General features: G+C 48.2%; 1 protein-coding gene across 2 annotated transcripts in view; it reads right to left on the bottom strand.

Annotated features, from left to right (window-relative positions):
* Nucleotides 1–20,298, bottom strand: part of SBSPON (somatomedin B and thrombospondin type 1 domain containing) — a 26,813-nt gene extending 6,515 nt beyond the window's left edge. Inside the window, exons 1-2 of one of the 2 annotated variants that reach the window (XM_040487605.1) lie at nucleotides 19,962–20,298; nucleotides 8,995–9,189 (exon numbers count right to left, since the gene is read on the bottom strand). In XM_040487605.1, the coding sequence (XP_040343539.1) occupies nucleotides 8,995–9,189; nucleotides 19,962–20,175 (409 nt within the window). In that variant the 5' untranslated portion in view covers nucleotides 20,176–20,298. The remainder of the gene's footprint in view (nucleotides 1–8,994; nucleotides 9,190–19,961) is intronic. The other variant, XM_040487603.1, reaches the window with a different exon arrangement.
* Nucleotides 20,299–20,319: the final 21 nt, after the last annotated feature.

Here is a 20,319-nt window from a genome sequence, read left to right as displayed (position 1 = left end):
CTGCCCCATGGTCTCAGAGTGACTGCCTAGTGCCGGCCAGCACATTGTCCTCCCCGTGCCAACCCTCAGCCTCGGAGAAGGAAAGTCAGTTTGGCCCTCTCCTCCTTCCTGTCCCCAACCCCAACCCAACTCACTGCTCTAGACAGGAGAGAAGAAAGGGAGCCAGGAATCCTCGCCTCCCACCTCTGCTCTCTTCTTTCACTGATTTTGTTTGTACGTCTCCTTCCTATTTGCTGCTAAGTGTGGGGAGGCATCTGTTCCTATGTACAGTATAGCACCTGAAGATAACCTCCCGATGCCGCTCTGCTGTCACCTCAAGAAAGACAAGGCTTTGCCCTTCCCGTCCCTGTGGTCCTCACACGTTTATGCACTTAGCAAGCATGAAGGCAACGAATGGTGGCTTGGTGGGTGAATGATGTCACGGAATCGCCACTGGGACACACAGGTCCTACTTCCCTGTGGTCTTCTGTTCCCACACTGAGCCTTGCGGCTGAGATGGCTCAACAATCCTTCCTCCCTTTCGTTTCAGAAACCGGACCATCCCAGGAAGGGCAGACACCAGCTGATGTTGGCTTGCGCGATGCCAGAGTCATCGTGAGCAAGCTGGACGAGGGTACCAGCTGGAAAATAGATGCCTCGAGCCGACATGCTCACTTTACCTGGCTCCTTGTTGCCACAAGATGGCAGCCCTAATTCTTTTTTAGATTTTCTCAAGGAGGTTTTTTCATATTACTGGAGAACGGAACGCAGGAGTGGCCTCATACCTGGTGGCCTTTTCCTCCTACGAGTTGCAGGTATTGTTTGTGTCCTGGGTGCTTTGGTGCTCAATCTCTTCAGTCCCATCTAGCGTGAGCCCTCAGAGTCTCAGCTGTGAAGCTCTGTGGCTGCGCTAACGTGTTTCATTTTCCAGAGAACACGCCCCTCTTTCCAAATGTGACCGTGGCTTTGGAACTTGCAAAATCCACGGAGAGAATCGAAAAGAACACGTAAGCGCGTGTATGTTAGGATCCTGCCGCCTCCCTCAGACCTCGTCATCCGAAACACGAACATCTGAAGGATGCTAGCTTTCCCACCGGTTGTTCCCGTTTCTGTCCTTCTGCCGCGTTTCCCAGGTTATTCAGTGAGTGGACGATTCAATTGCTGCGAAGTCCACGTGGCCTTGTACCAAACTATGACATTTTCGGGATGTGTTTCTTTAGCTCAAAACATTTGATCTCCTCATTTGTACTGCATGTTTTATTACAAAAGTTCAAAGGCAATGCACCTAATATATAGTTGGGGGGGGTGCGCAGGGAATGAGGTTAGGAAGGAGAGGGCAAGAATAGGACTATAATATCTGATATCAAATCCTTTAAAAAAGCACTGTCATAATAATAATGATGAAAGTGAACAGTGACACCCTTCTAGGTTTCCAGGCATAATGCTGAGCATCTTTCATGTGTTAATGCCTTTGACTCTTACAACAGCCCTCTGGGATAGGTGCTATTATTTCCCCCATTCCACAGATGGGGAAACTGAGGCACAGAGAGGTTGAGGAGCGTGTTTAAGGCTCCCGTCTAAACATGGCAGGGTCAGGCGGTGTCTCTGAACCCACGCTGTCACTGCCTGGAGACTAATGTCATGTGGATCACAAGGTTTCACTATTTTATGCAGCATATCTCCTATGAATTGCTTACATTCTGCTTTATTTTCCCTTTCCGTCCCTAATCGCTATCTTTAACATGAAGTAACCTTTAAAAGAGGAAAAGAGGGGGCCCTGGCTGGCTCAGTCGGTTGAGTCTCCAACCAACTCTTGGTTTTGGCTCAGGTCATGCTCTCACAGTTCAGTTAGTGAGTTCGGGCCCTGAGTCGAGCTCCTCTTGAACAGTGCAGACAGAGCCTGCTTAGGATACTCTCTCTCTCTCTCTCTCTCTCTCTCTCTTCCTCTATGCCCCTCCCCCGCTCACACTCTCTCTCTCTCTCAAAATGAATAAACTTTTAAAAAGTAAATAAAGAGGAAAGGGGACTTGGTGAGCCCTTTCCCAAGTCCCCTAAGGCCCCAGGAGAGAGGGAGGGGTGGCGTGGGAGCTGTGGCCCTGGAGGGGTGGGGCAGGCTCACAGCACAGATTAACGCCTGCTAGGACAGCACCTTGTATGCTTACAGCCTGCTTATTTACAAAGTACCTTCTCCTCATGTGTCACTGGTCTTCATAAAAGCTTTATACAAAGAGGTGCCACGAATGAGGTGCTCTCGGCAGAAAACTGAGGCTCAGACAAGTTAAATGAAGGGAAAATACATAGTAAATGATGAAGCAAGAACCCCAACACGGGAGATAGCTTCTGGTTCTTAAGATCTACCATCCACATTCGGTGTCAAACCTCTGAGGGTATGACCCATCATAAAAGCAAGCCAGTGGGGCACCCGGGGGGCTCGGTCGGTTAAGCGTCTGACTTCAGCTCGGGTCACGATCTCACAGTTTGTGGGTTCAAGCCCCGCATCGGGCTCTGTGCTGACAGCTCGGAGCCTGGAGCCTGCTTTGGATTCTGTGTGTGTGTGTCTCTCTCGGCCCCTTCCCTGCTCGTGTTCTTTCTCTCTCTCAAAAATAAAAAAAATAAAAAAAAATTATTTTAATAAAAGCAAGCCAGTAACTCTGGGACTTGTCTCTTCTGTGTCCTAACCCCTCAAGACCTGGGCTTGGTTTGGTGGCACATTTTGCAGACAGGGGGCACTTTCTCCCCACATGAGTCTTCAGAAAATAGACCAGGAGCCAGATTGCCTGGAGGTCTCTGACCCAGCACCGCTTTTTAATATTAATTTAATTTAATTTCCATTACTTAAGAGTGGTAAGTAATTTAGAAATTATTTTTGCCTTCAGTTCCACTGCAGCTTACGTGTGGAAGAACGTAGCCGGGTGCCCGGGGACAAAGGCTCTCAATAAAAGCTAGTTCCCCCTCCGTTCCCCTTCCTGGCAACAATATTCCAATGTAATAGAGTCTTTGTTAAGAGGCTATTTGCCAACTTTTCTGGCATCCTTTCAGCCTACCATTGTTCGGTTTTATAACAACTCGACTTCTAAAAGCGTGGCGCGGCACATACTTACTTTGAACATGAAAGTAAATTGAATTTGCTTAGAAAATTTCATCAAGTCCTCTGACACAATGGGGTGTCCCCAAAGCAGGCTTAGAACCACTGGTCTGTAGGTACAGTGTAAACGAGGACAGAATGAGAGCATGACAAAACACCAGCCTGGACACATGCAGGTTATGATACACATCGATCTCCTTTCAGAAGGAGTCCATATGTACAACTAATACAATCATATGGCTTTTTGGATTTGTTTTTATGATAAAAATATAGTCAAGATATGCATTAAAGGAAACGGGAAAAATTCAATAGCTACTTGATCTTCATTAATAAGAGAGCTTCAGGGATGGGGTTTCATTCACTGGCCTCACAGGGCCTCCCTATTTCTACTCATTTACCAGAACCTGTAATTGCAATTTTATTTTATTATTATTTTAATGTTTATTAATTTTTGAGAGAAAAACAGAGCGGAAGAGGGAGACACAGAATCCAAAGCAGGCTCCAGGCTCTGAGCTGTCAGCACAGAGCCCCAATGTGGGGCTGGAACTCACAAACCATGAGATCGTGACCTGAGCTGAAGTCGGACCCTCAACTGACTGAGCCACCCAGACGCCCCTATTTTATTATTATTTTCTAAAATTTTTATTTATTTATTTTGAGAGCGAGAGAATGCATGGGCAAGAGGGGAGGGGCAGAGAGAGAGAGAGAGAGAGAGAGAATCCCAAGCAGGCTCCATGATGTCAGCACAGAGCCCCATACGGGGCTCGTTCTCATGAACCATGAGATCATGACCTGAGCCAAAAATCAAGAGTTCAATGCTTAAATGACTGAGCCACCCAGGAGCCCCTATAACTGTGATTTTAGCTCTAATGATAACAGGAACAGCAAAGCAATATCAGGAAGAAAAACCCTGGGGCCCCTGGGTGGCTCAGTCGGTTAAGCATCCGACTCTTGGTTTCAGCTCAGGTCACGGTCTCATGGTTTGTGGGATCGATCCCCGCATCGGGTTCCATGCTGTCAGGGAGGAGCCTGCTTGGGATTTACTCTCTTTCCCTCTTTCTCTACCCCACCCACCCCCACTCAAAATAAATAAATAAAACATAAAACTTTCTCTCAAAATAAATAAATAAACTTAAATTGTGTTTTGTTTTGTTTTTTGTAGTGAGGGAAAACCCCACAGGATTTAGAGCCCTGAGATCCAGGGTTAGATTCTGGAAGTCCTTCACAAATGCTGTCACCTCCCTGAGCTCCAGTGTCCTCTTGGTTTCAAGGATAATGATGCTATTCTACCTCCAAGGTAAGCAGAATAATGGCCTTTCAAAGGTGTCCACATCCTAATCTCCAGGACCCGTGAGAATATTATGTTATTTCATCAACAAGAAGGAAAGTTGCAGATGGAATGAATGGTCGACCTTAAAATGGGGAGACTATCCTGGATTTTCTAGATGGGCTGAATCACAAGAGTCCTTCAGAGAGGAAGTCGGAGGATGTTACTACAAAAGGAAGCACAGACAGTTGCAATGCAGCTGGTTGTGAAGATGGAAAAGGGGGCATGAGGAAAGGAATGTGACAGTCTCTGGATGATGGAAAATGCAAGGAAATGGACTGATTCTCCCCCAGAGCCTCCAGAAAGGAACACAGCTCTGCCAACACCTTGATGTTAGCCCAGGGAGACCTGGGTTGAACTTCTAGCCCACAGAGCCCTAAGATAATAAAGTTGTGTTGTTTTAAGCCACTAGGTTTGGGGTAGTTTGTTACAGCAGCCACAGGAAATGAATAGGCTCTCCTACAGGATTGCTACGAACACTGAATCAATAATGTCTATAGGAGCTCTCTGCCGTGAAAGTGTGAGGGATTGCTACTCCATGCACCAAAGGCTCCCGCTCTGTGCGTAGAGTCTAGTAGGGCGCGGGGCATAACAGGTGACCACACAGCAGGACGGAGAGCCCCCGGGGGAGGTGGGTGCTCCTTCGCCACGCTTCCACACCGATCTGAGCATTCTTCTATCATGGCATTTGCTCATCACCCTGAGTTACAATTAGCCGTGATATGTTTGTTGTTCAAGTCTGTTTCTCCAGACCCCAGCACAGTGCTGGCTGTTGTTAACACTCAGTGGATCTTAAGTGAATGCATAGGAATCACAGTGACACAGGGCTTAGGGCAATCCACCAAATTCGATTTTCATGTCACTGTTCTCATTTCCCTTGTGTGGCCCATCATTTTCCAAGGTGCATTCCACAGAACACTAACGAGTCACTGAGATCCCCTTGGGAAAAGGGTCATTAATTTTTTTAAATTTTTTAAATGTCTATTTATTTATTTTTTAAAGAGAGTGAGCAGGGGAGGGGCAGAGAGAGAGAGAATCCCAAGAAGGCTCCATGCTGTCAGCACAGAGCCTGATGTGGGACTCGATCTCACAAGCCGTGAGATCATGACCTGAGCCAAAATCAAGAGTCGGAGGCTTAACCCCTTAACCGACTGAGTCACCCAGGCACCCTGGAAAAAGGGTCATTTATTCAAATAAGGGGGGAAAGCAGCCCATATCGTATCTCCCTCTTACAGAATGAAAATGGTTATTAGCATAATAAAGCCTCTGAGAAGTTCTTCCATAGAGAAAACTGTCCAATTTATCCCACATTTTCCTGACCTACACCCTGTTTTGCATTGGCAAGCTTCTGCCTTCAGGAAAGTGTCATTTAAGTGATCCAGCCATGAGTCGGGACTCAGGGAAGAACCACTAGCCATACTTGGGTGAGAGCAGTGGTTCTGGAACCTCGGTGAACAGCAGAATCCCCTGCAAGCCTTGTTACAAGCACAGTGCTAGGCCTGGCTCCAGCCATTCTCATCTCGTGGGTCTGGGTGGGGCCCTGGGAACTTGCATTTCCAACAACTTCCCAGGTGAGGCCGATGCGGCCGGCTGGGGACCCCACTTTAGGAACCACCAGACTGGAATATTTGAGGAGTCCTGTCCCCCCTAACAAGCTTGTGACAGCAGTCATCATTTCTAAGACATTACAACAGGAAAGTGCATCTCAAGGACCAAAGTAGGGCTGCAAATGCCAGTGCCCCTGGCCCAGGTAGAGATTTCGCCTCTCTTCCCAAACTGGATTTCACCTTACCTTAGTAGGAAAGGAGGCCACTCAGTCCAGATTTCTCCTGTTGGTGTTAGTTCAAAGTCACTAACACTTTATGGGGAGTCACATATGAAGACTGCTGTTTTAGAAAGTCCTCTTACTGGAGTTCGGTGGGAGGGGTAGGAGACAGGGAGAGGACATGAGGAGGAGGACAGGCCTGTGGGCTGTGCCAGAGGACAGAGGAGCAGCCACCTCCAGGCAGAGAGGAGACCCCCAGGGGGCGGGCTCAGTGCTCCCTGGTGCCCTTGCTCCATGTTCCATAGCCTTCCCTTCCCTGGCCTTCCTGTCTGTCTTCCTGTGACCTGAACTAAGCCGAAGAGATACGGAGAACCGGGCTTCGAAGCGGTCTGTGGCAGCCTGGTGAGCACTGAAGGGTCAAATGTACTTCAGAAATACTTTCTACCAGCCAAACCCTGTAAATGAGCAAAGTGGCTGCTTTCCTGATACACCAACACTAGGTTTTAAGAGGCATTCAAAAAATCAGTAATGTCCTAGAGCAACTTCCTCCCTGAGCATTTTCTACAGTGCTTCTGCAGAGCTCACGAGCTGAATGTGGTTTTGTTCCATGACCGCGTCTGTGAACACTAAACTATTTCCCTGGGAGTCGAATCTGACTGCCGTATCCATGAGAGGCCGCCGCCCCGGCCCTTCCGCTACCCACTCCTCTACCAGACCAATAGTTTCTTTTCTTTTCTTTTTTTAATATTTATTTGTTTATTTTTGAGAGAGAGTGTGTGAGCAGGGGTAAGGGTGGGAGGGGGGTGGGGGGGACAGAGAATCCCAAGCAGGCTTTGTGCTGTCAGCGCAGAGCCTGATGTGGGGCTCAAACTCAGAAACCATGAGATCAGGACCTGAGCCAAAACCAACAGATCGACACTTATCTGACTAAGCCACCCAGGCGCCCCCAGAGCCATATTTTCAAATCACAGCTCTGACCACAGCAGAAAATGCTACAGTGGCTCTTAAGATAAAGACCAAAATCCTAAACAGGGAGCTCTGGGGCCCTGTACTGAGGGGCAGTGTCAGTACAGATGCTTCTTCTCTCAATGCCAGCCTCACTCTCTGTGCTCCCCAGACTCTGGCCTTCCTTCAACTTCTCAGATGGGCCTTGTGCTTCCCCATATTATACAAATGAGCCAAAGAGGGTCCCTAGGTTATTCACTTCCTCCCAGCAGGCTGAGACCTGTTAGCTCCAAAGCCTCCTGGCAGCAAACTCAAATTTTTATGCATCCAATTGTTTTTAAAAAGTGCCAAACAAGCAGATTTTTAGCCATTTAGGCCCTGCCTGCCTTTCATACCCTGTGAAACTACAGCTGGCACCTGTGGGCCATTGATGAGCTTAAAACCTTGTAGATGTAAGACCCCAAGCTGCTCCCACCCTTGCTCTTTGAAACTCTGCCCCAGACACTCCACATCATGCTGGAGTTGACATCACTTAGACACAGACCCCTGGCAGATTCCTCTTCTCCCTTGTTGGATGGTGGTCCCCACAACAAAGCCTCTGCACTCCCCCTTTTCCTGCAACACTGTCCAAGCACTGCCTGATAAAGCTTACTGCCTATTACCACCTCTTGTGGTCAACCCCCAAATCCCCTGAAGCCCCTATACCCGATATCTGGTTCACCGTGCCAGTCTCTGCCTGGAAAACTCTAGGCTTCTCAGCCTTACCTCCCCATGCTTAAGGAAGTCCCTTCCCCTCCCCCTCCTGTGCTTCCCCTCCTCCCCCAAGACCAGGGGAAACCAGCTTATTACATACACGCTTGCTCAGAACATCTCCCCCTTGTTTGGTTCCAGTTGCACCAAATTGCAGCTGTAATTTTCTGGGATTACTTTCCTAAGATCATCTGATTATCATCTTCCCCTGGCACCAGACTGTGAGCCACAGGACAGCATGCTCCAGGCCAGCGTATGTCACCAGCGTAGCCCTGGCACCAAGCCCAGTGCCTGGTATCAGGCAGACTCTTAATAAGGATTTGTGCACAGAATGAAAAAAAGGGCCAAGATGGCTTGATGAGGCCGTCAAACGTTGGCCTCAACGTATGACGTTGGCATAAAAACGTCCAGGTTCCTATGAAAAACATACGATCTTTGTGATCCTGAGAAGGCAGTGTTTTCCTCCATCAGATTCAATCCAGATCAACGCATGGTCGGTAGCCCTTTCGCTTATTTCTTTGTCCGCTTCCCATGGCTCCCAATTCATTCGTGAGCCGACTTCCGGTCCCTCCATTGGCCACACCACCACCAGCATGATCTTGCCAAATCACAAATCTGATCACAACAGCCCCAATTCAGCCAGCCTGAGGCGAGAACTGGGGTTTTAGGAGGGTAATTTGACATTGTTTAGAAAGTAATCATTTTTTCTACTACCTTCACACGTGTATGATGAGTGTACCTGACTGAACAGGAATTAGAAGAGCAAGATGGATGGTTACCCTTAAGGGGCACTTACTCCAGTGTGAAACGCTGTCATGCTCCCTGAAGTCGCCGCCTTGAGTTTGCCACAAACCACAGTGCACATGTCCTTTACCCCGAGCGCGCACAGAGAGGAAGGGGCCACCACTGGGTTATGAAAACACCGAGGGAGGGCGGCGTGGCCTAGGGAGGCACCGATGCAGCTGACACTCATTCCTTTATCAAGCATTTCCCGAGCTTCCTGCCTACGCCGGGCGGACAGGCCCAGCCCACTGCCTGCAGCGCACGGAACTTTCCCCGCTCGGCTCAAGGCCTTTTACGGGACAAGGCATGGACAGTCACGACAGACAGCGAAGGCAGCCACCACCGCGAAAACCTCAGTACCGAAGGAGTGCCCGCAGTCCTGGCCCCGGGGCGTCGAGTAGTCCAGGCAGCCGGCTCTCTCTTCCAGGGGCGGGCAGGGCGCGCCGCCGTTCCGAGGCTCCTGCCGCACCGGGCGCCTCCGCACGCGGGCCGCCGGCTTGCACTGGTCCCCGCAGCCGCTCCAGGGGCTCCACTCCCCCACGATGCAAGGGCGAGCTGAAAAACAGCACGGTGGGATGGGACGCTCACCTGGGTGAACCCAGCGGCCTCCAGGCTGCTCCCGCCAACATCCACAGGCCAGTTCGGCCCACGCAGGCCGCGCCCCGGAGCAAGGAGGGACACAGTCACAGCGGGGGCTCAGATGACACGGCCTCCACCCGCCCTGATGGTTAGCTGATAACCGGCACCTCTCGGTGGCGGTGGCGGGCCGGCAGCTACTCTGGGATCCTGACCGTGGCTCTGAGCCAGGGACGCACCCCAGGTAAAGAGTGACGCCTGCCTTCGGGTACTTCCTCATACTCCTTGGGCTTAGATAAGATCTTTGCTTCTGTTTTTCCTAGATTTTCATTTCATCCTCCCCTGCCCAGAACATTTTCATTGTAACAGCAGTACATGTTCATTGTAGAATACGTAAAGGAGAAAAAAAATAAAATTCCTAAGTCAATTCTTATCCCCATCGTGTGTCCATAAGACATGGTTTAGGGCCACACCAAGGGACCTCTACACTTGAGGCTTCCCTTAGGTGCTCTATCGTCCTTTATGCCTCTTAGACCCCGAAACTGTGAGGGCTGGAGTTGAAGGAAGAGCAACCAGAACCCACAGAAGTAAATAGTATTCATGGTCACGCATGACGAAGCAGAGTCAGGGGCAAGAATTTGGCTGTGGGGACAATGCTCTGGCCAGGACCGGAAAATCAATGCGGTTGTACATTTAACTTTCCCATTTAAAGTCCTAATGAAACTTTTAAAAAGACTCTAATGGGTTTTTAGGTGGCTTGAAACTGTAGCTAAGAAAAGAATAAGAAAACAAAAGAGGTACCTATGAACTAGAGACGAAAACTCTTTCTTTCTCACAAAATGTGACCCACTTTCCCTACTATGTTCATACTTTCAAGCTTACAGCGTCTTCACCAAGAAAGCACTGTAACTTCTCTGAAATCTGGATTTGGACTTCGCACAGCTTGTACTTGAAGACTAATTTGGACCCACAGTGCTCTCCGGGTGAGGGTTCATGGATGTGGGAAGACCGATCGTTCGGCAGCACATAGCTAACCCTGACATGAAAAGGGTCACATACAACATAAACATGCCAGTAATTCAAAAACTTCAGACTGTTGTAAAACATGCATTTATTCATCATCTAAATACTCATAGGCACCACATGTCAAGTACCTAAGGGAGCAAGAATGAGGCACATGAGACTGGTTCCCAATCCCTGCTACCCACATATCCTTCAGAAAATCAGTAACAGTCCACTTCCTGCTCCGGTCATTTCTTGTGGATTCCTCCCCTTTTATTTTCACGATCCCGTGATTTAATTGGGCCATAGAGCTAGCGGGATTTAAAAGAGTCTGCCGGGCTAGGAGCTGACTGAGAAGGACTCCTTCTGTCCTTAATTCTTCCAAAACTCTGTCACCCAAATCTCTTCATCCCTGAATCTAGTCAGTCTTGCCCTGATGTGTTGGCCTTGAATGCTTAATAATGCACTTTATCTGTTTTCTTAAATTATTTTTTAGGGTTATTTATTTTGAGAGAGAGAGCGGGGAGGAACAGAGAGAGAGGGAGAGAGAATCCTAAGCAGGCTCCGTGCTGTCAGTGCAGAGCCCAACGTGTGGCTCGAACACATAAACCATGAGATCTTGACCCAAGCTGAAATCAAGAGTTGGATACTTAACCGACCCAGACACCCCTAGTAATTCACTTTAAAAAACAAAACACTTGGGGCACCTGGGTGGCTCAGTCAGTTAAGCGTCCGACTTCAGCTCAGGTCATGATCTTGTGGTTTGTGAGTTCGAGCCTGGCGTCGGGCTCTGTGCTGACAGCTTAGAGCCTGGAGCCTACTTTGGATTCTGTGTCTTGCTCCCTCTCTGCCCCTGCCCTGCTCACGCTCTGTCTCTCTCAGTCTCAAAAATAAATAAAACATTAAAAAAATTTTTTAAATAAATGAAAAACAAAACACTTACTTCAAAGATTAACATTGGACATCACTGTAAAATAAAAATTTGCCATGGCATTAGCTCAGAATTTAGTGATCTGGCCTTGGTTTGAATACATGGTATCCATATTATAAAAGATGACATTGGAGACACTTTTCTGACTGAATTTAGTTTCCCGGTATCTCTTCAGCATTTGTGTCTCATGTGCAATGTTTAGTTTGACCCATAGTTAACGTCCTCAGATCACAGAATCACTGAATCAGTTGTTGTTCCTGTCAGTTCAGGTTTGACTTTGCAAAACACTAGGTCTCTGGTTTCCAATCCATGACTTTAACAGCCTCATAAAGAAAACCAGAAAGCTCTGGGTCCTGAACATCATCTCGATGGCTTCATTGTAAGATAAAATGAAAAAAGTTCACCTAGTAAAAGTTCACGACTAAAAAGATGTTCTGCAAAATATTTTGAGTTGGAAGAGGAATCTGAGATATTTATTCCTATTCTGCACAAAAGATTATATTCATGATTAATTTGTGAGCTTTAAAAAAATTTATTTTAATGTTTATGTGTTTTTGAGAGAGAGAGACAGAGAGACAGAGCATGAACAGGGGAGGGGCAGAGAGAGAGGGAGACACAGAATTCGAAGCAGGTTCCAGGCTCTGAGCTGTCAGCACAGAGCCCAATGTGGGGCTCGAACTCACGAACCTGGAGATCATGACCTGAGCCAAAGTCAGATGCTTAGCCGACTGAGCCACCCAGGCGCCCTTAATTTGTGAACTTTTGATTGTTTGGGTTGCAATTCATCATAGATCATGAGAGATCTTTGGTCACGGAGGCTAGGGGAAGTACGGGAATTTCTGACAGATTTATCATTTCAAGTCATATATTACAACTGCATGACACAGGTTTCCTGTGAACTCGTCCATTAGTATTCACATCTATAGCCAGCATATCAAAATATTCTTTATTAAAATCTGACTTTCTCAATCTTCACATTTCACTAGCTGTTACTGGAGGTCAACAGACCTGGCGAGCAACATGATCGTCTCTGACTCCAGGCTTGTCACAGCTTCCCAATGTCCTAATGGTTAGAGTTTAACGACATCATCCCACCCCTTGTACAATAAAACAAAGCTTAGGTTTAGTGGATGCCAGAATGCTGGGCAAGCCGTTTTCTTTCTTCCTTTGTTTCAACTCCATGGATCTGAATGCAAGTAACTTATTTGGGAGGTGGTCCCAAGGAGTGTAATAAGAACAGAGACAGAGAAGGAGACACTGAAGAGAACAGAGACATAGACCCCCTGCTTTAGGCCCAGTGGGCACCCCTGACTCCCAGCACCCTACGAAGTGGGATAATGGATAGATCCAGACTCAAGGATTATCAAATCCTTCCTGAGGTACCGGCTAGTCCCCTCTCCTCGAGAGCTTTCTGGTTATCAGATGTTTCTACCACAGCCACAGGGAGAATAGCCAAGAACAGTGAAGTGAGTTATATATTTCAGTAAGGAATCTGCACAAAAAAAGAGTTGAGCACATTTCACATGTCCTAACAGGGGTATCCAGTCATTTCCAAGTACAATTACCTTACCAAAGATACCACTAATCTTTAAAAATATAATAATAATAATAAGAATAAGAATAGTAAATGGCTTTTTAAACTCTCTTAATGGTTTGCTTTTGAATTTGGAATAAAATCAAACTCTTTGCTGTGGCCTACAAGGTGCTGTATGACCCAGCCTGTGCCCCTCCCCCGCTCACCTGGAGTTGCCCCCCCCCCACCCCCACCGCACCTCCACTCCAAGCTCCAGCCACGCTGGCCTCCTTACACCAAACTCTGTCACACTCTGGAAGCTTGTTATGTGTTCCCTCTGCTGGGATTGTTCTTCCCACATTGGGCATGGCTGGGGTCGGTTCATTCCCTAGGTCCCAGATGAATTATTTCCTTTTTTTTTTTTTAATGTTTATTTTTGAGAGAGAGAGAGAGCGAGAGAGAGAGAGAGCGTGTACAAATGGGGGAGGGGCAGAGAGAGGGGGAGACACAGAATCTAAAGCAGGCTCCAGGCTCTGAGCTGTCAACACAGAGCCCAACATGGGGCTGGAACTCATGAACCGTGAGATCATGACTGAGCCAAAGTTGGACTGTTAACCAACTGAGCCACCCAGGCGCCCCCAGATGAATTATTTCTTTTTCAGGGAGTCCTTCTCTGGCCAATTTATCTAAGTACTCTCCCAGTGCCACCCCCAGCCTTCCACTTGCCACACCACAAAATACTTCCTCTCAGAGCTCAGTGTTCCCTGCTTTATAATATTTCCATGATTCATAATTATATAGCGTACATATTTATTTATTGTATTTATTGTCATTGAGCTTTTCATTTCATGCCTCGTGCTTGGTACTTGGTAGCTGCTCAGTAAATATGTGTTGAATGGATGGATGGACAGACGGACCGACAGATGGATGAAATGGCATTGGACAAATTCGTCCTCCTTCCTAAACAATTTTCTATGTTGAAACCGATTCTGGTTTGCTCCGTCATTAGTTAGAAGCCAAAGAACTGACTCAGGCTCCAGAGTGGGAAGGAAAGCTGGTGGAAGGACAGGAGCAAAACCAGAAATTCCCATAGCCAAAAATATGGGAATTCTTTTTTTTTTTTTTATGTTTATTCACTTTTTGAGAGACAGAGACAGAGTGGGAGCAGGGCAGGGGGCAGAGAGAGAAGGAGACACAGCATCCGAAGCAGGCTCCAGGCTCCGAGCTGTCAGCAACAGAGCCCGACGTGGGGCTCGAACCCACCGACCGCGAGATCATGACCTGAGCCGAAGTCGGACGCTCAACCGACTGAGCCACCCAGGCGCCCCCAAAATATGGGAATTCTTAACCTGGGCAGGAGTTGTCTGAGCTCTGCTGGCAAAGGTGCCCCCAAAGGGTGTTGCTGGAAGGAGCTTGGTTTTCTGTGCCTTCAGGTTACGTAGCTCTTGGCTTCTCCTGGCAGCCGCTAGTCCTTCAAATCCTTTCAAATCCATTTATATCCCCTGTCAGTACCACATCTTGAAAATAACAAGCTTCTTTCATTTTATTATCAGTGGCATGGAGTGGTATTTCCTTTAATTTGATCCAAATTTCCCTCACTCAAGAATTTCAGAATATGGGGAAAAAATATCTATGTTTATCTTATCCGTGCGGCTCATGGACTTAACGTTTCAGTGGTTCGCCGTCCCTCTAGCATGGACTTTTCAGGTTGATGACTCCAGCTGTCGGACCCATCTTTCTATAGACACTCTGCCCTCTCAGAATGACCCTTGGGCCTTCTCCAGACCCATTCACAGCCTTGGTGAGTGGGGGCACCCAGAACTAGACACGCTATTCTGTCTTAGGCACCAAAAGGTAACTAAAAAAACATATTTCTAATGTTTCTTGTTATGCTACACAAGCATGTACACACACACACACACACACACACACACACACACACACACTGAGCTGACAGCCAGAGTCCTTCATTTCATAAATACAGTTTGGGTTATTTCTTCTTAATATAAAACCTTGCTCTTATTTTCATGCAGTGTCTCCTTGGTTAATCACAGATCTGGCCCTGCCTGCTTGGCTCTTTGCCACTTAAAAGTTCAAGGCCACCCACGAACAAGTGCTTTCTTCCTCATGTTGTTAAGTTCAAATAGTCCTAGCCATTCCTGCGAAATATTCTTTTTTTAAAAAAATGTTTTTAAATGTTTATTTATTTCTGAGAAAGAGGGATAGAGTGTGAGTGGGGGAGGAACAGAGAGAGAGGGAGACACAGAATCTGAAGCAGGTTCCAGGCTCTGAGCTTGTCGGCATAGAGCCCGGCGCAGGGCTCGAACTCACAAACTGTGAGATCGAAGTCAGACGCTTAAACAACTGAGCGACCCAGGCACCCCGGAAATATTTTTGTAATTTACCCACAGCAGTACCATTACCACATAGCATTTGTTTCCTGACATTGTGTGGGAGAAAAATACAGCATCCCCTTTACCACACACACACACACACACACACACACACACACACACATCTCATAGTGACACAATTTTAAATGTCATAGGCCTTTCTCTCTCTCTTATATATACCTTTTTCTGAGAAATCTTGTCAAATCTTCTCTGAGGGTCAAATGAGACTACATTGCCCATGTTCCCATTTGCTCCCTACCCCACCCTCCCTGGAAAGCTCCAACAAAATGATCAAGTATTTTTTTTTCATCTTGCATAAACCATTACCTGGCCACCAGTGGGTTTTTTCTTTCTTTTGAGACATTAACTGGTCAAGTTCATGAAATGCTAGCGAGACAATAAAAAGGACTGCCTCATTAGAAAAACAGAATTTTCGGGGCACCTGGGTGGCTCAGTTGGTTAAGTGTCTGACTCTTGGTTTCAGCTCAGGTCATGATCTCACAGTTTGTGAATTTGAGCCCCGCATCAGGCTGTGCATTGACAGCATGGAGCCTGCTGGGGATTCTCTCTCTCCCTCTCTTTCTGACCCTCCTCTGCTCTCTCTGTCTCTCAAAATAAATAAACTTAGAAAAATTAAAAAAAAAAGAAAAATAGAATTTTATATACCATATAAACGCAGAAAAAAAGGTATACAAATCAGAAAGATAATTATGCTTTTACTGGGTAGTAAGTTTCCAGGGGAGTTGTTTTCTTCTTTTGTGCATCTCTGTATTTTCCAAATTTTCTGCAACAAGCATATTTTTCAGTGAAGGAAGGAAAATGTTATTTTTGAAAGGACAGGTGGCTGGGGTAGATAACATCCCCTCGGTGGAATGACGGCTCAGGTTGTTCTGACAACCACGAGAGCTGTCAGGGGACTGTAAAGAGGGGCAGGACACATTGTTTGCCCTTGAGGAGTGAGTCAAAGGAGAGAGAGGGCTCACTCACTCCACCAGTATTTATCTGGGGCCTACCCTGCAAAGTGCACAGCTTCTCATAAAGCCTCATTTCTCTGAGGGTCCAGACATCATGTTTAAACATGTGGGCTCCAGACTCAGAGTTCCTGGGTTCAAATCTCACTCCATCACTTATTAGCCGTATGCCTTAGGACAAATTGCCCAACCTCCCAGGGCTCTGCTTACCATGGTGGTGGGTCGTGAGACCTAAGTAAGAGTACAGCTATGAGGTGCCTGGCACAGCGTAAATGCTGGAGAAGACCTGACAATTTCACCCTCCTGCACTGAACACCCAGGGCTGCCGCCCAAGCCTGCAAAGTCAAGTCATGTTGAATGCTGGCGCCAGGCTCTGCTCATTTTTCCTGCAGAGACAAAGGCAGGGGAAGCCACACGCTGTCTCTTGGGCCGCTATGGTTCCAGGAAAGCCTCAACTTTCTAAATCACCGTAGACTGTGACATCCTTTCCTTGGGTAAGCTTTGGAGCCCATAGTTTCAAGGACATTGCCCCTTCTCCTTCCAGTTATGAAGTCAGCAGATATGGGCCAGTTAGTTTCCTAGATTCCCCATAAATCTAGGAGAAGAGACTGCCTCACACAGGCCACTCAATTTTTTTCCTGTTCCACTTGGGTTAATTATGACTTTTTCCTGAACTCGCTCCTCAAAAATCTACAGCCTCCTGTTTCTGTGATCTTAGAATGCAGACTCTAGGACCACAAGTGTGGTGAGCCTGATATCTAAGAAGTTCTTCCAGAGCAGGGTATAGATTTGTCCCTCCTCTACCTCTCCCACCCCTGGTCTCGCACAGCCAATGGAGAATTTTTCTATTCTTTTGTTGGGGGGGAGGGTCAGTAATGGAGGTATAGAATTGTTGTTGAAACCTGTGCCGTCACCATAACGAGATTTTTTTCTGAGATCATTCGTCTCAGAAATTTCTGGCAGTTCAGCAAATCCATAGGCCCAATAACTTATTTTTATCTTTACAAAGTAAAAAAAAATAATAACTTCCTATTTAGAAAGAGAAATTCCAGGATTTCATCTCTTAGCCACACCAAAAAAAAAAAAAAAAAGTGTTTACAAAGAAGAAAAACATCAGAAGGAAGAGAAGTAAGGCATTCTTAGTTCTACAGACATGGCTCATTTTTGGTTCACATATAATGTAATTTCAGTCAAAAAGGTTTCAGACAGCATCATTAGGTAACATCACATGGGGTAAGGAGAAGAGATTCTAAGGGTCTTAATGGTTCTATGTACGTGGAGTGACTGGCAGGCCCTGAGCTGCTACACCGTGATGTATTTAGGAGTAAATCACAGCCATGCGCCACAGATGTGCCAGATGGCAGCCTGAAATCAGGCACAGTGGGTTCAGATGTCACCGTGCTGCCCGTTCACGTCCACTTAGCAAAGGGGGAGTCCTGGGAAGGTCCCAGCTCCCTCATCTGTAAGCCGCTCCCACAGGCCCCGAGAGTCAGCACAGTTATGACGCTGGCGTGGGGCTGAGGCGCTGAGCATCTTAGCTCCGTGGTGCCCCTCTCACCCTCAGCTCTGCAGGGAGAGCAGGCTCCGTCTTCCAAGTGGCCCACTTCCAACTGTGTCTATCTTCTTCCTCTTCTCCCAAGAAACTTCAGGCACAGAGAATTTACCAACTAGGAGCCTTTTAGGTCCTGTGTCTGCTTCTGCTCAGGCCTGCGAGGTTCTCCGCTAACTCCCTGGGGAAGGGCATCAGGCTGAATATGCTTTTTAAGATTCTTTTGGGCCCCTTTCTTTGTCTGCTTTCAGTTCCCCATGCCCACTGTTCACAGCTCTTGCCCAGGCACCAAGTTGCTGTGATTTCTTTCTGAGCCCTTGCCAAGGTGATAAGGTCATCTCTTCTCTGCTCCTACGTACCCAATATATCCCCACTCCCAAATGACAGACTCTTTGTTTTAATATTTCTACCTCCTGGACCGAGAGTAAGGGATTTATTTGTGACCACATACAGACAACTCCTCATAGCACTGTAAGGCTTCACTGGAAAGTTCTTCTCATGACTCTGGTCTGTCCTTCCCCATGCCTCTTCTGTGCCCGAATCTCTCCATATCTAGCTGCGTTCACTGTCTGTCCTGCTGGCCAGGGCAGCCTCAGGGCCCCGCCTAGTTCCCGGCACAAAAGGCAGACACCCACAGGTAACTGCTGAATGACCATGTGATACTTTCCTGCTAGAATTCCCCTTCCCCTTCTAGAGACTTCTTGCTCATTCTCCAGGACTATGCTGGCACATTACTTCCTCTGGAAGGTCTTCTGAGTTTTTCCTTTCTTGCCTCCTGGATCCCTTATTTTGTCACTAAGCACGTAGCAGGTGGTTCGCAGGTGTATTTCCCTGCTTGACCGTGAACTTGTAGGGAGCAGAGACTGTGTCTTCATCTTCTTTGTATCCCTGTGCTTACCACAGACTAGGGCACATTATCTGGTCTTCAGGAATTCTGTATTTACAATGTAAGTGAATCACTTGTGAGAAAGTGATTCTACCATAGTGACAGAGGCTTTGCTTGAGGGACCTAGGTAACTGAGGCAAATGGGAGTTTTAGTAGGATGCTCTGCAGGGGCGGGGTAGGGCTGGGGACCCTGGACACTACATTTCCTAAATAACTGACTCTTTACCTTACTTCAGTAGCAAAATACCGTGGCCTTGGAGCAGAAGTGGGAAAGAAGCTTATCAAAAAGAGAATCAATATTCACAAGTAAATCATTAGCTTTCAAGCAGGGTCAGGGAAATCTTAATGTTTTTCAATCGTGTTCCTTCAGTACCAGGTCTGGGTGATACCTTGCCATGGGCCAGTGGCCTCTTCCAGCAAGGCGGAGGCAGACAGCGCCCTCCCCCGGTTCCCCGAGGAATGACGCAGACCCGCGGGTTACTCTCCCAAGAAGATGCGGAGGAAGTCACAATGTGGAAGTCCTTGAGGTCAAACCCTAACGTACACAAGGCATTTTGGGTGATGAGATTAACAGGAAACAAGGCTACTTTTATTTCTAGAGCTGGCTTCTCTCAGGTAAACCTTGTTCTTTAGAACCATACTCCCCATTTCATCTTTTAATTTAATTAAATCAACATCTATTGAGCCCTTAACCAGGGGCTGTGCTACTGAGGGAAATTTAAAGATGAAAAAGGCGGACCCTCAAGGAACACCAGCAGGATTAAAATATAATAGGAACCCCCAGAGAAAACCCTTTATCGTGCTAGATAGAGAAAATTGAACGCAAGGAGCAGATCAAACTCCTCTTATGAGAAAGGGGCTGTGCTACTTGCTGGAGTCTAGAGGTGAGGACAACTGTGGTCCTCCAAGAACTTGCTCTGCGCCAGTACTCTACCAGAGCAAGCCCTTGGCTCTGAGCGGGAGAATTACACACCCCTTCCCTTATCACTTGTCACAAGTCACTTCAGATCCCTGAGGGTTAACAGAATGAAAATGGTGGAGCCTGGCCCAGGGGCATGCCCTTGGAACCTGGCATGCCATCTTCCCAGGTAGGAGGTGGCCCCACCAGACTGGGGTTCCTGAGCCCCAACAAGCTTCCAGGAGAACAGATGGCCCCAGGCCCTTCCATCCAGGTTCCGGTGGAGAGGTGCTTTGGAGTGGTTATGTCCACATGGAGAGCACTGCGAGATCCCTGGACGCAGGTGTAGCTGAACGGAAGGGACTGGACAATCTGTGCCTGGACACAAGGAGCTGGAGGACCCTAGGATGGAGGGAGCTAGATGTACCTGGGTGGAGGGGTCACGGGTAGGCCAGGCTAGACGGTCTGGACATGCCAGGATGGAAAGGGCTGGGGGAGCGGGGGGGGGGGGGGGCCCTGGCTCTGGGGCCGCGGTCCTTGCTGTGGGACCCTGTGCCCTTCGGCTGCTGGTGAAGGGCCGACGCCCCACCCTCGGCGCCGCCACCCACCTGGGCACGCCCTGGCGTAGTCGAAGCAGCAGTCCCCCGTGAGGCGGCAGGCTTGGTCGCAGAAGCACGTCCCGTAAACCCTGTCCAACCTCCAGCCACGCACGAAGCAGGCGGCGTCCCGGCCCGGGCAGCAGCGCCCCGCCTCGGCGCAGCCGGCCAGGGTCCCCGGCCACAGCCGCGCCAGCGCGCACAGCGCCATCCACAGGGTCCTCATGGCCAGAGCTCCGGGCGGCGCCTGCCGCGCCGCAGATCTTCGGAGCGAGCGGTGTGCTCCTCGGAGAGCGGCGGCCCGGAGCAGCCCCAGCGGCCCGCGACGCGCAGCCCGGCCCGGCCCTGCCCCGCGCCGGGCCCCCGCCCT

This window comes from Herpailurus yagouaroundi, unplaced genomic scaffold (genome assembly GCF_014898765.1).
Source record: "Herpailurus yagouaroundi ecotype Mexico unplaced genomic scaffold, PumYag 165, whole genome shotgun sequence".
In the NCBI taxonomy this organism is placed as follows: Eukaryota; Metazoa; Chordata; class Mammalia; order Carnivora; family Felidae; genus Herpailurus; species Herpailurus yagouaroundi.
Note: the sequence above shows the minus strand (reverse complement) of the source record. Positions and strands in the feature narration are given on the sequence as shown.